Source organism: Macaca thibetana, chromosome 15 (genome assembly GCF_024542745.1).
Source record: "Macaca thibetana thibetana isolate TM-01 chromosome 15, ASM2454274v1, whole genome shotgun sequence".
In the NCBI taxonomy this organism is placed as follows: Eukaryota; Metazoa; Chordata; class Mammalia; order Primates; family Cercopithecidae; genus Macaca; species Macaca thibetana.
In genome coordinates, this window is record NC_065592.1 from 74705143 (window position 1) to 74718770 (window position 13628).

Consider the following 13628-nt stretch of genomic DNA (forward strand, 5'->3'; position numbering starts at 1 on the left):
GTCATCCTAAGCAAATCCTGTAACTTCCCTTAGTTTCCACTTCTCACCTAAATTTAGTATTATACCTATCCTAGCAATCTCTCAATTCTGTATAAGGGTCAAAATGAGTCTGGTAAAGTGCTAATACAAAAGTAAGACCTAATCATTGTTATAGGAATAAAATTTGTTTTTGATTGACACACCTGCCTGAATTAAACAAACAAATTAGTCAGACACGGTGACTCACACCTGTAATTCCAGCACTGTGGGAGGCCGATGTGGGTGGATCATGAGGTCAAGAGATCGAGACCATCCTGGCCAAACATAGTGAAACCCCATCTCTACTAAAATACAAAAATTAGCTGGACGTGGTGGCATGCACCCATAGTCCCAGCTACTCAGGAGGCTGAAGCAGGAGAATTGCTTGAACCCAAGAGGTGAAGGTTGCAGTGACTCGAGATTGCACCACTGCACTCCAGCCTGGCAACAGAGCAAGACTCCATCTCAAAAAAAAGAAAAAAAGAAAAAAAGAAACAAATTTAGTTTCATCAACATTTGTTTCTTGGAATAACCTCAGCAGCTTCCCACTAATGGGTAGTAGTTGTATCCCTTCATATTTCACTTTAGACAAGATGCAAGGAAAATCTTGAGTAACTTGTCCTAGGATACAAAATTAATTTAGCAACAAGGTCAGGATGCAAGTCTGTCTTCTGATTATTAGTTCAGATCACTTTCTACCATACCATTTACTCAGTTGTCTTTCCCATTCTTTATTATAACCTGCAGGTCAGGTGATTCTGACACACACCAGATTTTGAGCTACCACTCTACTGCATTAGATGTGGTAGTGGGGAAGTAATTTTTTTTTATTATCACACTTATTATTTTATAAACAGCTTTATTGTAGTATTATTTATATGCCATACAATTCACCAATTTAAATTGTACAACTCAATGGTTTTTAGTATAATCACAGAATTGTGCAACCATCACAATTAATTTTAGAACATTTCTTCACTCAGAAACAGCCTATTTGATAGTAGTCATTCTCCATCCTCCTCCCCGCAGCCTCTGGCAACCACTAATTTCTGTTATACAGATTTGCCTGTTTGGTACCTTTCATATGAATAGAATCATACAATATGTGGTCATGACTGGCTTCTTTTACTTGGCGTGTTTTCAAGATAGATTTATTGTTTTAAAATTATCAAAGTAACAATAAGTTTAGAAATAAAAAAGAAAAAAATCACTCATAATCTGACCGGAAGCAGTGGCTCACACCTGTGTTCCCAGTACTTTAGGAGGCCGAGGCGGGCGAATCACCTGAGCCCAGAAGTTCGAGACCAGCCTGGGCAACATGGCAAAACCCTGTCTCTGTAAAAAACACAACAATTAGCCGGGCGTGGTGGCTCGCGCCTGTGGTCCCAGCTACTGGGGGAACTGAAGCGGGGAGGATCCCTTGAGCCCAGGAGGTTGAGGCTATAGTGAGCAGGGATCGCGCCGCTGCACTCCAGCCTAGGTGACAGAGCGAGACCTTGTATCAAAAAAAAAAAAAAAAATCAGTCATAATCCCATTCTAATCAATGCTTTTCTTCTCTCCTCTGCAAGTGCACGTTTATCTTATTGAAAAACAAATGGAGGATGCCATTGGCCTCCACACAGCTCTCACCTCTCTCCAAAACCTAGCTCGCCGCCTGCCAGAGCGCAGCGAAAGCTTCTGGGCAGAGGAGGGAGAAGCACCCCGCCCATCCCCGCCGGCGCCTCGCCTACGTCACTGCTTCGAGCCGCAGACCCCCTCCCTCCTTCCCGGTCGCGGTAGCTTTGACAGAGCGCAATGGCGGCGACCGCGTCTGCAGGGGTGCCGGCGACTGTGTCAGAAAAGCAAGAGTTTTACCAGCTTCTGAAGAACCTGATCAATCCAAGCTGTATGGTGCGGAGGCAAGCAGAGGAAATCTATGAAAATATCCCAGGTCTGTGTAAGACTACCTTCCTCTTAGATGCCGTCAGAAATAGAAGAGCAGGTTATGAGGTGAGACAAATGGCTGCCGCACTGCTACGACGGCTTTTGTCCTCTGGGTTTGAGGAGGTTTATCCAAATCTGCCTGCTGATGTTCAGAGAGATGTCAAGATTGAACTGATTCTGGCTGTTAAGTTAGAAACACATGCTAGCATGAGGAAAAAACTTTGTGATATTTTTGCAGTGCTGGCCAGGAATTTGATAGATGAGGATGGTACTAACCACTGGCCGGAAGGTCTGAAGTTTCTTATTGATTCAATCTACTCTAAAAATGTGGTTCTATGGGAAGTTGCACTTCACGTTTTCTGGCACTTTCCTGGGATTTTTGGGACCCAAGAGCGGCATGATTTGGATATCATCAAACGGTTGTTGGACCAATGTATTCAAGATCAAGAACATCCAGCAATCAGGACATTATCCGCTAGAGCTGCAGCTGCATTTGTACTTGCTAATGAGAATAATATTGCTCTTTTCAAAGACTTTGCAGACTTGCTTCCTGGAATCTTACAGGCTGTGAATGACTCATGCTACCAGGATGATGATTCAGTGCTAGAATCCCTTGTCGAGATTGCAGATACCGTACCTAAGTACTTGGGTCCTTATTTAGAAGATACTCTACAGTTGAGTTTGAAGTTATGTGGAGACTCTAGGCTTAGTAATCTGCAGCGCCAGCTGGCCCTCGAAGTTATAGTGACCTTGTCTGAAACTGCCACTCCGATGTTGAAAAAACATACAAATATTATTGCACAGGCAGTTCCTCATATATTAGCAATGATGGTTGATCTACAAGATGATGAGGACTGGGTAAATGCTGATGAAATGGAAGAAGATGATTTTGACAGCAATGCAGTTGCTGCGGAGAGTGCACTAGACAGACTGGCTTGTGGGCTTGGTGGAAAAGTTGTTTTACCAATGACCAAGGAGCATATCATGCAGATGCTTCAGAGCCCTGACTGGAAGTATCGACATGCTGGATTAATGGCCTTATCTGCCATTGGAGAAGGATGCCATCAACAAATGGAATCAATTCTAGATGAAACAGTTAACTCCGTTTTGCTTTTTCTTCAGGATCCTCATCCAAGGGTGAGGGCTGCAGCCTGTACTACACTTGGACAGATGGCTACAGATTTTGCACCTAATTTCCAAAAGAAATTTCATGAAACAGTGATTGCAGCTCTGTTACGTACCATGGAAAATCAAGGTAATCAGCGTGTGCAATCACATGCAGCTTCTGCTCTTATTATTTTTATTGAAGACTGCCCCAAATCATTGCTAGTTCTATATTTGGATAGTATGGTGAAAAATCTACATTCCATCTTGGTGATTAAACTTCAAGAGTTGATTCGGAATGGAACTAAATTGGCTTTGGAACAACTTGTGACAACCATTGCATCAGTTGCAGATACAATAGAAGAAAAATTTGTCCCATATTATGATATATTCATGCCCTCACTAAAGCACATCGTTGAGCTTGCTGTTCAGAAGGAACTTAAGCTTCTGAGAGGAAAAACTATTGAGTGCATTAGCCATATTGGTCTTGCCGTTGGGAAGGAAAAATTTATGCAAGATGCATCAAATGTGATGCAGCTGTTGTTGAAGACACAATCAGACTTAAATAATATGGAAGATGATGACCCTCAGACCTCTTACATGGTTTCAGCATGGGCTAGAATGTGTAAAATTCTTGGAAAAGATTTTCAACAGTACCTTCCACTAGTTATCGAGCCTCTTATTAAGACTGCTTCAGCTAAACCTGATGTTGCTCTCTTAGACACACAGGATGTGGAGAATATGAGTGATGATGATGGCTGGCAATTTGTAAATCTTGGAGACCAGCAGAGTTTTGGAATTAAAACTTCAGGACTTGAAGCAAAAGCAACTGCTTGCCAAATGTTGGTTTACTATGCTAAGGAGTTAAGGGAAGGGTTTGTGGAATATACAGAACAAGTTGTGAAGCTGATGGTTCCTTTACTGAAATTTTATTTCCATGACAATGTTCGAGTGGCAGCAGCGGAGTCCATGCCTTTTCTCCTGGAATGTGCAAGAATTCGTGGCCCAGAGTATCTTGCACAGATGTGGCAATTCATATGTGACCCCTTAATCAAGGCTATTGGTACTGAACCAGATACAGATGTGCTCTCGGAAATAATGAATTCTTTTGCAAAGTCCATTGAAGTTATGGGAGATGGTTGCCTTAATGATGAACACTTGGAAGAACTGGGAGGAATACTGAAAGCAAAACTTGAAGGGCACTTTAAAAACCAAGAATTGAGACAGGTTAAAAGACAGGAAGAAAACTATGATCAACAGGTTGAGATGTCTCTGCAAGATGAGGATGAATGTGATGTTTATATTCTGACAAAAGTATCAGATATTTTGCACTCATTATTTAGTACTTATAAGGAAAAGATTTTACCATGGTTTGAACAACTACTTCCATTAATTGTAAATCTAATTTGTTCAAGTAGGCCATGGCCAGACAGACAGTGGGGATTGTGCATATTTGATGACATCATAGAGCACTGCAGTCCAACTTCATTTAAATATGTAGAATATTTTCGGTGGCCAATGCTACTAAATATGCGAGATAACAACCCTGAAGTCAGGCAAGCTGCTGCTTATGGCCTGGGTGTCATGGCACAGTTTGGTGGAGATGATTATCGTTCTTTATGTTCAGAAGCTGTTCCACTGCTGGTAAAAGTTATTAAGTGTGCAAATTCCAAAACCAAAAAAAATGTCATTGCTACAGAGAACTGTATCTCAGCAATAGGGAAGATTTTGAAGTTTAAGCCTAACTGTGTAAATGTAGATGAAGTTCTTCCACACTGGTTATCATGGCTTCCACTGCATGAAGATAAAGAGGAAGCTATTCAGACTTTGAGTTTTCTCTGTGACCTAATTGAAAGTAACCACCCAGTTGTAATTGGTCCAAATAATTCCAATCTTCCCAAAATAATCAGTATAATTGCAGAAGGAAAAATTAATGAGACTATTAACTATGAAGATCCTTGTGCCAAACGTCTAGCTAATGTCGTGCGTCAGGTACAGACTTCTGAAGATTTATGGTTGGAATGTGTATCGCAACTTGACGATGAACAGCAGGAAGCCTTACAGGAGTTGCTAAATTTTGCTTGAAGCACTTTAATATAACTTGAATATTATCTACCATAAAAGTAACTACAAATAAGTGTTGTGAATAGATTTTATTATAAATCAGAGAACTGTTTTCTCCCTGCTAAGCAGTTTATAGTTCTTCCCCATGTTTCTCCAGAATTAGTCAGTGTTAGTCCTCTGTTTATCTTGCATGTTTTATCTTCCAAACACAGACCTTGGTGATAACCTGTGCTTCAAACTGTCTTACAAAGTTTGTCACCTTTCCCCTAGTAATGTAAAGTATATAAATTGTTGCTATTTGATTGAACTATTATTGATGCTAGCCAAGCAGTATACTTGATGTGAAGATGTCATGCTATCACAATATGCTAAGAGCTCACAAAAATAAGATAGAATTTCCAGGACAAACATCTTTGGAATTGTGAATGAAGGATATAGTGGCAGGCTTGTCCCTCTTTGATTAATATTCTTGATATTTGTGGTGATGGGAGGATGCTGGTACTAGGAGAATTTTGAGATATTGCAGTGGATATGGGATGTATATGAACTTTTTCATAATATACTCCTGGGAACTGGGTGGGACATACCCATATTGTAGTTCCCAGCGTGTCTGGTTAAGAGTTAGAGAACTTTTAAGTTTCTTTAGCCAGACAGGTCTCTATTCTTTTAAGTTATCCAGGACTCTAAGAACCATAGTTACTGACAAGGGAGTCCTGATACATCTAATATTGGTAGCATGTAACAGTGTTTGACAAAGAGTAAGTAAGCAATATTCTTGGGAGTCAGTGTTGTGTGTTTCAGCAGAGTATTATTTTGTATATGTATGACATTTTCCTCCTGCAAAGCAGCTCAACAAGAGAAAAATCTGTAGTTATAGGGCTTAAATTGATTTCTATTTCAAAGAATTTCCTAATAGATTCTAGAGTAGCACTGAAGAGTATTCTATTGTAAAAGTGAGAGGAAAGCAAATTTAATTTTCTTTGAATATGAAAAAGCAACTTTGAGAGTAGTCATTTAGCAGTAGATGTGCATTATTATGAGAAAACAGTTCCAAAAAATCCGAGGTTAATTATATTAACTGGAATGTCGGTCTTTAATGTCAAGCTTATGGTAGGGTAGAAAATAGCTTTCTACTCAGCTAATCATTAATCGTTGATCCAAAACTTAAATAAATCTATAATGTCCTGGGGCTATTATGAGTACTGTGTATGTATTTAGCAAATACTTAAGATCTAGTAAGTGCTCAATAAATTGTAGCTGTTATTGCTGTTGTTGTTTGTACTTCTATTGTGTTCTTTTATAGTTTGGAACTCCTTTTACTTCAGAATTTTCCCAATCCATTCCCTATTCATTCATATTGGCAGGCTATTTAGGCTAAAAGGAAAATTAAGGACATTATGTATAGTATGATCACAATTTTTAGTATATTTAAGATAAATAAAGTATAGATGAATGAATAGAAAAATCCCACCTCAAAGTACTAATAGAGGTTTTCTCTAGGTGGTAGGATTAAGTGGCAAATTTTCTTCTCAGTTACCTATATTTTCTAATTTATGTACATACCTACAACCAACATATTTATTGTTTTGTTTGTTTGTTTTGAGATGGAATTTCGCTCTTGTTGCCCAAGCTGGAGTGCAATGGCGCAATCTCAGCTCACTGCAACCTCCACTTCCCAGGTTCAAACGATTCTCCTGCCTCAGCCTCTTGAGTAGCGGGGATTACAGGTGCGCACCTTCACTCCCAGCTAATTTTTTGTACTCTTAGTAGAAATGGGGTTTCACCATGTTAGCCAGGCTGGTCTTGAACTCCTGACCCCAGGTGATCTGCCCGCCTCAGTCTCCCAAAGTGCTGGGATTACAGGTATGAGCCACCGCGCCTGGCCCATATTTCTTGTGTAACAAAGTTCCTTTTTTAAGACTAAAGACCCGATCCTACTTTAATTTATAGTTAAGTTGCTATCATCTTGACCTCTTAGTAACCTAGAGTTGAGGTTCCTTCTATTCACCCACACTTTTCTCCTTTATATAATCTTAATTAAGAAACCCTTTATCAACATTTCTAGCAATTCCCTATACTTTTATGTATGAGGAATTAGAAATTCTGCCAGATGACTTGGAATTAGGCACCTGGAGTTTTTGAAGTATGACAGACCTAGATTTTAATTTTGGTTAACAACTTTCTTAAACTAAGAGGCAGTTTCCTCATCTGAAAAATAAGCCTAATACCTAGCTGATAGGATTGTTGTGAGAATTAAAGGAGATAATGAATATAAAGTGTTTAGTGGCACAGGGTTCAATAAATATAAGCTAATATTGTCCAAGAGTCATGAAATAGGGCTGATGACTAAAGAGGAGTAGAGGATGTTTGCTTGGGTACGTTGGGCTTCAGATTCCTGGGCTTTGTCAAAAGAAAGGAGGAATGTATAGTCAGACACACTTTTTGGTTGCCAGGTGCTGAAGTAAGATTGATCCCTGCATTTTTCTTCTGTGAGCTGAAGTTCTTTTGTGGACTCTGAGGGAAGAGAACCCTGTAAATGCATTATATATTACAAATGTCTGATGAGAGGAGACCTCGAATACTAGATAAAAGGTCTGTGTGGAGGACAGTGTCAATACCCTAACTAAAAGAGTGTTCCCGCTTCACTATTTTACCTAAGAGTGATACTTAACTTACTGGACAAAAAACAGCTTTGAGGTAAGACAAATTTTTATCTTTTTATCACTGCTTTAAAAGTTCACATTAATGAGAAGTAAACAATTGTAAGAGTCAGAGTATCCTAATCATTTAGTTATACACATTTTACTTTTAAAATGCATGATTTCTGTAATTTTGTTTTTGTGTTTAGGTAATTCAGGTTTCAAACGAGGGTTCTGTGTACCTAGAAAAAATAATGTGCGTCTTTCAAATAGAATATGAGAAAACAGTAATATTTGCTTTGCGGAACCATAAATTCCTACCTCTCAACTAATTTTAAGTAACATGTAAACCAATGTGAATGATGAGTCCACTTTTTAGTCATTATTTACACAGTAATTGTAAAATGTAGTGAGCTTGTCAGCCCATGCAAACAACTGTTTAATGCTGTACAGCTCAGACATGAACTATTTTGACTGTTTTCAGTCCCAAGAATTTGTTTAAATGATGTTCCATTCTCTTTCTTTATTCTTAACAGATCTCAGGAATCGGGAAGGTGGAAATTTTTAACTGAAAACATGGAATTAGTTCCAAAATATGAATTGATGTTAAGAGCTGGGGTTCTAAAAATCACCTCCTTTTCTTCTGCATGTGAACGTATGGTCGAGTCCTTAAACTTTCTAAACTTCTCAAAATTCTGGTTATATATAAAAGACTCGCAGTCACAAGGGAGAAAGAGTGGGAATAGAATGTAAATTTTATAGTAGATTTACATTTTGCGCTTTCTCACTATTCATTTGCCATTAACAAAGGTTATCTAGCAACTTTAATTTTAGTTTGGGGGGCTAACAAGCGCCTTGCAAAAGAAATTTCCTCTTGCAGCACTTGCTTTAAACAAACACCCTTTTGGCCACCTTCCCAGGAGGCGATGACTAAAGCTACGCAGGCGCCTTGCTTCCCCTTCCATCAGCCTCTTAGCTTCGCCTACGATTGATTACATCATTGGTCCGCGCAACCCTAGCAGGCTTCTGGGCCTGTAGCTGAGCCGAAGCTCTTCCTTTTGCGTAGCGGGGCGGGGCGCGATGCTGGCGGGAGGGGGAAGAAATTGTTCTACTACGCATGCGCACTGGGGATGGCGACGGGGCCTCTTTCTTTGCTTCTCTCCACAGCTCTTCCCAGTCGGGGGGCTGAGTGCCCTCCCCCTTCTCTCCCTGGCCCTCCCCTTTCTCCCCCCACCACCGCCCAGCGGGGCTTCTAACTGACAGTTGTCGCCGGGCCCAGTCCGCGCGCCGCCTCCTCCTGCCCGTGTCCCCCGCAGGTAGAGAGGGGCGGGAGGGGGTGTGAGGGAGAGGAGGAGCCGGAGCCGCCGCTGCGGCCCCCTCCGGGGAGGGGAGAGGAGAACCCCCTTCCTCCTCGCCCCCTCCCAGCCCCCCGCTGGCCCGGGAGGGGGTGGGGCGCCGAGGCTGCGGCGACCCGGCGGGGCCTGGCCGGTGAAGAGCAGGCGGGCGGGGTGCGGAGGGGTGAGGCCGGCGAGGGCCGTGCGCGCGCCGCCGCCGGGGGGAGGGGAGAGGAGGGCACCTAGGCTCTCCTCTTCTCTCCCCCCTCCCCGCGCGCCATGTAACCCCGCCCCGCCGGCGGTGAGCTCGAGACCCCCGCGCGCACCGAGCCGAGCCGGCGGCTGAGGAGAGCCAGGCCCGATGTGGCAGGGGCTACGCGCCGCGGCCGAGCCGTGAGGAAGCGGCTCGCGCTCACGCGTCCCCCAGCACCTCGAGCGGCCGCTCCACACCGCCCAGCCTAGGCCTGTCGGGGCATGAGCGTGCCCGGGACGCCGGGAGCGATGGAGCCGGCCGGGGAGGAAGAGCGGTCGCCACCGGCGGCCGAAGGAGAGGACGACGAGGAGGAGGTGGCAGCGGCGGCCACGGCCTCAGGGCCGGCCCGCGGAAGGAGTGCTTCCTTCCTGGAGGACGCGGACGGTCAGGAGGAAGAGATGGAGGCGATGGTGATCGGAGGCGGTGGCTGCAAAGAGCAGGAGCTGACCTACGAGCTACAGCAGGGCTACCGCATCCTGGGCGAGTTCCTGCAGGAGAAGCACCGGGGCCTCACCGCCCCCTTTCTGCAGCCCTTGGGGGGCGTTGCCACCGCGGAGGAGGAGGTGGCGGAAGGGCCGCGCAGCGGGGGTCGGGGCGGTCGCGCCTTCCCGCAGCAGCCCGGGCAGGGCATGTGTCTGCTGAAGATGGAGGAGAAGTTCGCCAGCGGCCAGTACGGGGGCATCACCGAGTTCGTGGCGGACTTCAGGTTGATGCTGGAGACGTGCTACCGCCTGCACGGAGTGGACCACTGGATCTCCAAACAGGGCCAGAAGCTGGAGATGATGCTGGAGCAGAAGTTAGCGCTTCTTTCTCGGTAAGCAAGCCCGATCCCTGGTGGGACTGACAGACTGACACAAACACATCCTCACACGTGTCCGAGGATGGGCTGGGCCAGGGGCCTGGGGGCGGTGCTGATAGGGGCTGAGTCGGTGCTGGAGAAGCCCGGGAGGAGGAGCGGCGCTGGGCGGGGACCGGAGGGGTGTGGTGGGTGTGGGCCGAACCCGTCGTGCGCGTAGACTGAGAACTGAGAAGGAAACCCGGGTCTGCATCGCTGAAGAGCTGGGTACAGTTTGCAGATGTAAGATGGAATGGGCCCTGTAGGAAGAATTGCACGTGTAGGCAGAGCAACAGTTTTTGTGGGATGGAGGTTGGACCCTTAAGTTTTAGACAGTTTAACATGACATTTAAAACAGCGTTTAGGACGAAATATCTCTAGAAAAATAATTTTGGCTTATGTAAAAGGGTGTCTGAAACCATTAAAAATAATTTTATCATTTACTACTCATGTCGGTCATTGAAGATTTATGGAGTGTTAATGGTTAATGGTTACTCTTGCGTACTACTGATCTTTTCTCTCCATTTCATCTGAGGACACCGAATTTTTGCAATAATAGGGAATGCGTCAACACACATTTTCTAAAGTGTACACGTTTATGTTTATTCTGCCAGAAATCATAGGCAAGTCAGATGACACTGTGCTCTTGGTATCCACCACCCATATATCCAATTATTTAACATTAAGAGGAGGGTACTAAAATGAATGTGTTGTTTTATAGTAATTGTATAGTCGATGTCAGTCAAGTTAATTTCTAAAGTTTAAATTTTTCGGGAGTGGAAAAATTCAATGTTTTTGGAATTGGTAGTTGAAGTGGAATAGTAGTTTGTTCACTTTCAGAATGAGGTTAAGTTGAGCAAGTCACTTAACCTGTTTGGCCTCAGTTTCCTCATCTGTCAAGCGGGGATAATATTAGTACTCGCGTAGAGTTGCTTTGAGGATTGAATGAGTTAATAAATGTGAAATCCACAGTGCTGGTCCCATAGTTAGCCCAGTATAAGTGTTAGCCATTGTAATGTAAGTAGTAGCAGTCGTTGAATAATGAGTGTATACTTCTTATCTGAAACTGGGCATTGTACTTGTGCTTTTAAAGAATAGCTCCTAGAAATTGTGTTAATTTTTTGGTCTTGATTTGTCACTTTTTTTTTTGTAACCTTTGTCGTTGGCTTCCCATATGCTATTTTCCAGACTGATTTTTTTCACCGAAAACAGTTAACATAGTGCCTGTCTTCATTAAGGGAACTCTCTTTAAGGAAACTCTTCTTGAATCCTTTCGTTTGTTTTTTTTTTTTTTTTTTTGAGACGGAGTCTCGCTCTGTCGCCCAGGCTGGAGTGCAGTGGCGCGATCTCGGCTCACTGCAAGCTCCGCCTCCTGGGTTTACGCCATTCTCCTGCCTCAGCCCCCTGAGTAGCTGGGACTACAGGCGCCCGCCACCGCGCCCGGCTAATTTTTTGTATTTTTAGTAGAGACGGGGTTTCACCGTGGTCTCGATCTCCTGACCTTGTGATCCGCCCGCCTCGGCCTCCCAAAGTGCTGGGATTACAGGCGTGAGCCACCGCGCCCGGCCGAATCCTTTCATAGAGTAAGATTATTTAGTAATAGAATAATTATTCACATATTTGCTTTGTAAATTACTTTTAATACTTTAGTAATTTTATATTTCTGTAGTATGTTACCCTTGTCGCCACAGTGCATTGTTGCTGTGACTCACATAAAAAACAATCTATTCACGTTATTATTTTGAAGTTATAAAGTATCCTTCTGATTGATGTCACAATATTTTAGACCCGGAAGAACCTTAGAGTTCATCTAATTTATCAGATGTGCGAATAGGGATTTAGAATGAGGCAAGAGAATGACTGAATAAAAGTGCTAAGAGATGGCATGTGGGTTTGAATTACTGGTGTTTTCAAAAGCTCTGTGTGTAATAAACATTTATTTTTTTCTTTTCTTTTCTCTGAGTCTCGCTCTGTCACCCAGGCTGGAGTCCAGTGGCGCGATCTCAGCTTGCTGCAACCTCCGCCTCCTGGGTTCAAGCAATGCTCCTGCCTCAGCTTCCAGAGTAGCTGGGATCAGCTGTCACCGCACCCGGCTAATTTTCATATTTTTGGTAGAGATGGGGTTTCACCATGTTGGCCAGGCTGGTCTGGAGCTCCTAACCTCAGGTGATCTGCGCACCTCGGCCTCCTTTCAAAGTACTGGGATTACAGGCTCTAGCCACCATACCCGGCCTGTAATAAACATTTCTTAGTCTTACAAAAGAGCAGACTAAGAAACTAATTTTTCCTAGAACTTTATTTATTTATTTGTAGTTTCCAGAAATACTATGCTGTTTCATGCCTGTAGTTCAGCATTCGGGAATGCCCCAGTTAAACCTTCCAAAAAAGTTCAGTGGTAATATTCAACTCCTTCAAGAATCAATTCAAATATAAACATCTCTATGATAGACTAGTCTCTTTCTTCTTTTCCTTACTCTCCTTTCCTTTCTCTTATTTCCTTAAATAAAGTTTCCTAGAAACTAGTAACTTTATTTACCTAGAAATAAAGGTAAATTTCTAAATGCTTAGAATCATCATTCTCAGTGGTTAATGCTCAGAATACTTATATTCCCATGTGATCTAATAGTATCCATATTTAGAAATTAAACTTATAACATTTTATAGTTTATAAATGTAATGTACTTCTGACATTCCTTAGGCCAATAGAGATAAAATTCTTGCTATTTTAGTAGCAAAAAATAGTATCATGACCTCAAATAGTTAATTAAAGTTGGAGTCCTTCACCTTTTTGTATTTGATGTATGCAAACACATTAGGTTTGCGAGACCACACTTGTGGATACTGGGACATCAGTTCTTCTAGCCTAAAATCTGAGTCATTACTAACTGCTTCCAGTGGGCACAACTTTGAGAAAAGCATGGGTCACAGCTGTTTGGAATGCAACTAAGATATATAGATGTTTCAAAACAGTATTCTATAGAGTGTTCATGGGAGTATGATTTTCAGCACATAAATGACTCAGATATCTTATTTGTAAATATCTCAAAGTGGTATATGGTATTTTAGAAATGAAACCAATGAATCACTTAGATATTATTTAAATTTTCTGTTGTCTTCTGGAATATATTTGTGAGACACTAAAGGAACTTATTTTCAAAGTGTAAAGAGACTTTAAAGCCATTCCATATACTGCTGAGCTTTCTCTTGAGCAATAAATGAGGCACATTAAGTAAAGAGGATACCACATTCTCATTAGAGAACAACCCAGTAGCATTAGTACCCTGGACATAGCATTTACTTTTTTTTTTCTTTTTTTAGATAGAGTCTTGCTCTGTCACCCAGGCTGGAGACCAGTGGTGCGATCTGGGCTCATTGCAACCTCTGCCTCCCAGGTTCAAGTGATTTCTCTTGCCTCAGCCTCCTGAGTAGCTGGGATTACAGGCCCGTGCCGCCACAC

At 42.8% G+C, this 13628-nt stretch overlaps 2 protein-coding genes across 13 annotated transcripts in view; both read left to right on the forward strand.

The window, feature by feature from the left end:
• Positions 1-1772: 1772 nt before the first annotated feature.
• Positions 1773-6373, forward strand: RANBP6 (RAN binding protein 6). 2 transcript variants are annotated; one of them, XM_050761695.1, is made up of 2 exons: positions 1794-1949; positions 3065-6373. In XM_050761695.1, exons 1-2 carry the CDS (start codon positions 1935-1937, stop codon positions 5129-5131), a joined length of 2082 nt encoding a protein of 693 aa, XP_050617652.1. In that variant the 5' UTR covers positions 1794-1934; the 3' UTR covers positions 5132-6373. The 2 variants fall into 2 exon arrangements, with proteins under 2 accessions (XP_050617651.1, XP_050617652.1); XM_050761694.1 differs by having other exon boundaries at positions 1773-6373.
• Positions 6374-9204: 2831 nt separating this feature from the next.
• The window catches only part of KIAA2026 (KIAA2026 ortholog), a 133971-nt gene continuing 129547 nt past the window's right edge, over positions 9205-13628 (forward strand). For 9 of the 11 annotated variants that reach the window (XR_007719885.1, XR_007719884.1, XM_050761688.1 and 6 more), the window contains exon 1: positions 9505-10150. Coding sequence is in view for 8 of the 11 variants with exons in the window: in XM_050761688.1 (XP_050617645.1) it covers positions 9558-10150 (593 nt within the window). In the remaining 3 variants the exon portion in view is untranslated. Of the gene's footprint in view, positions 10151-10304; positions 11451-11753; positions 12338-13628 lie in introns of those variants that run through there. The other 2 variants (XM_050761683.1, XM_050761680.1) reach the window with 2 other exon arrangements.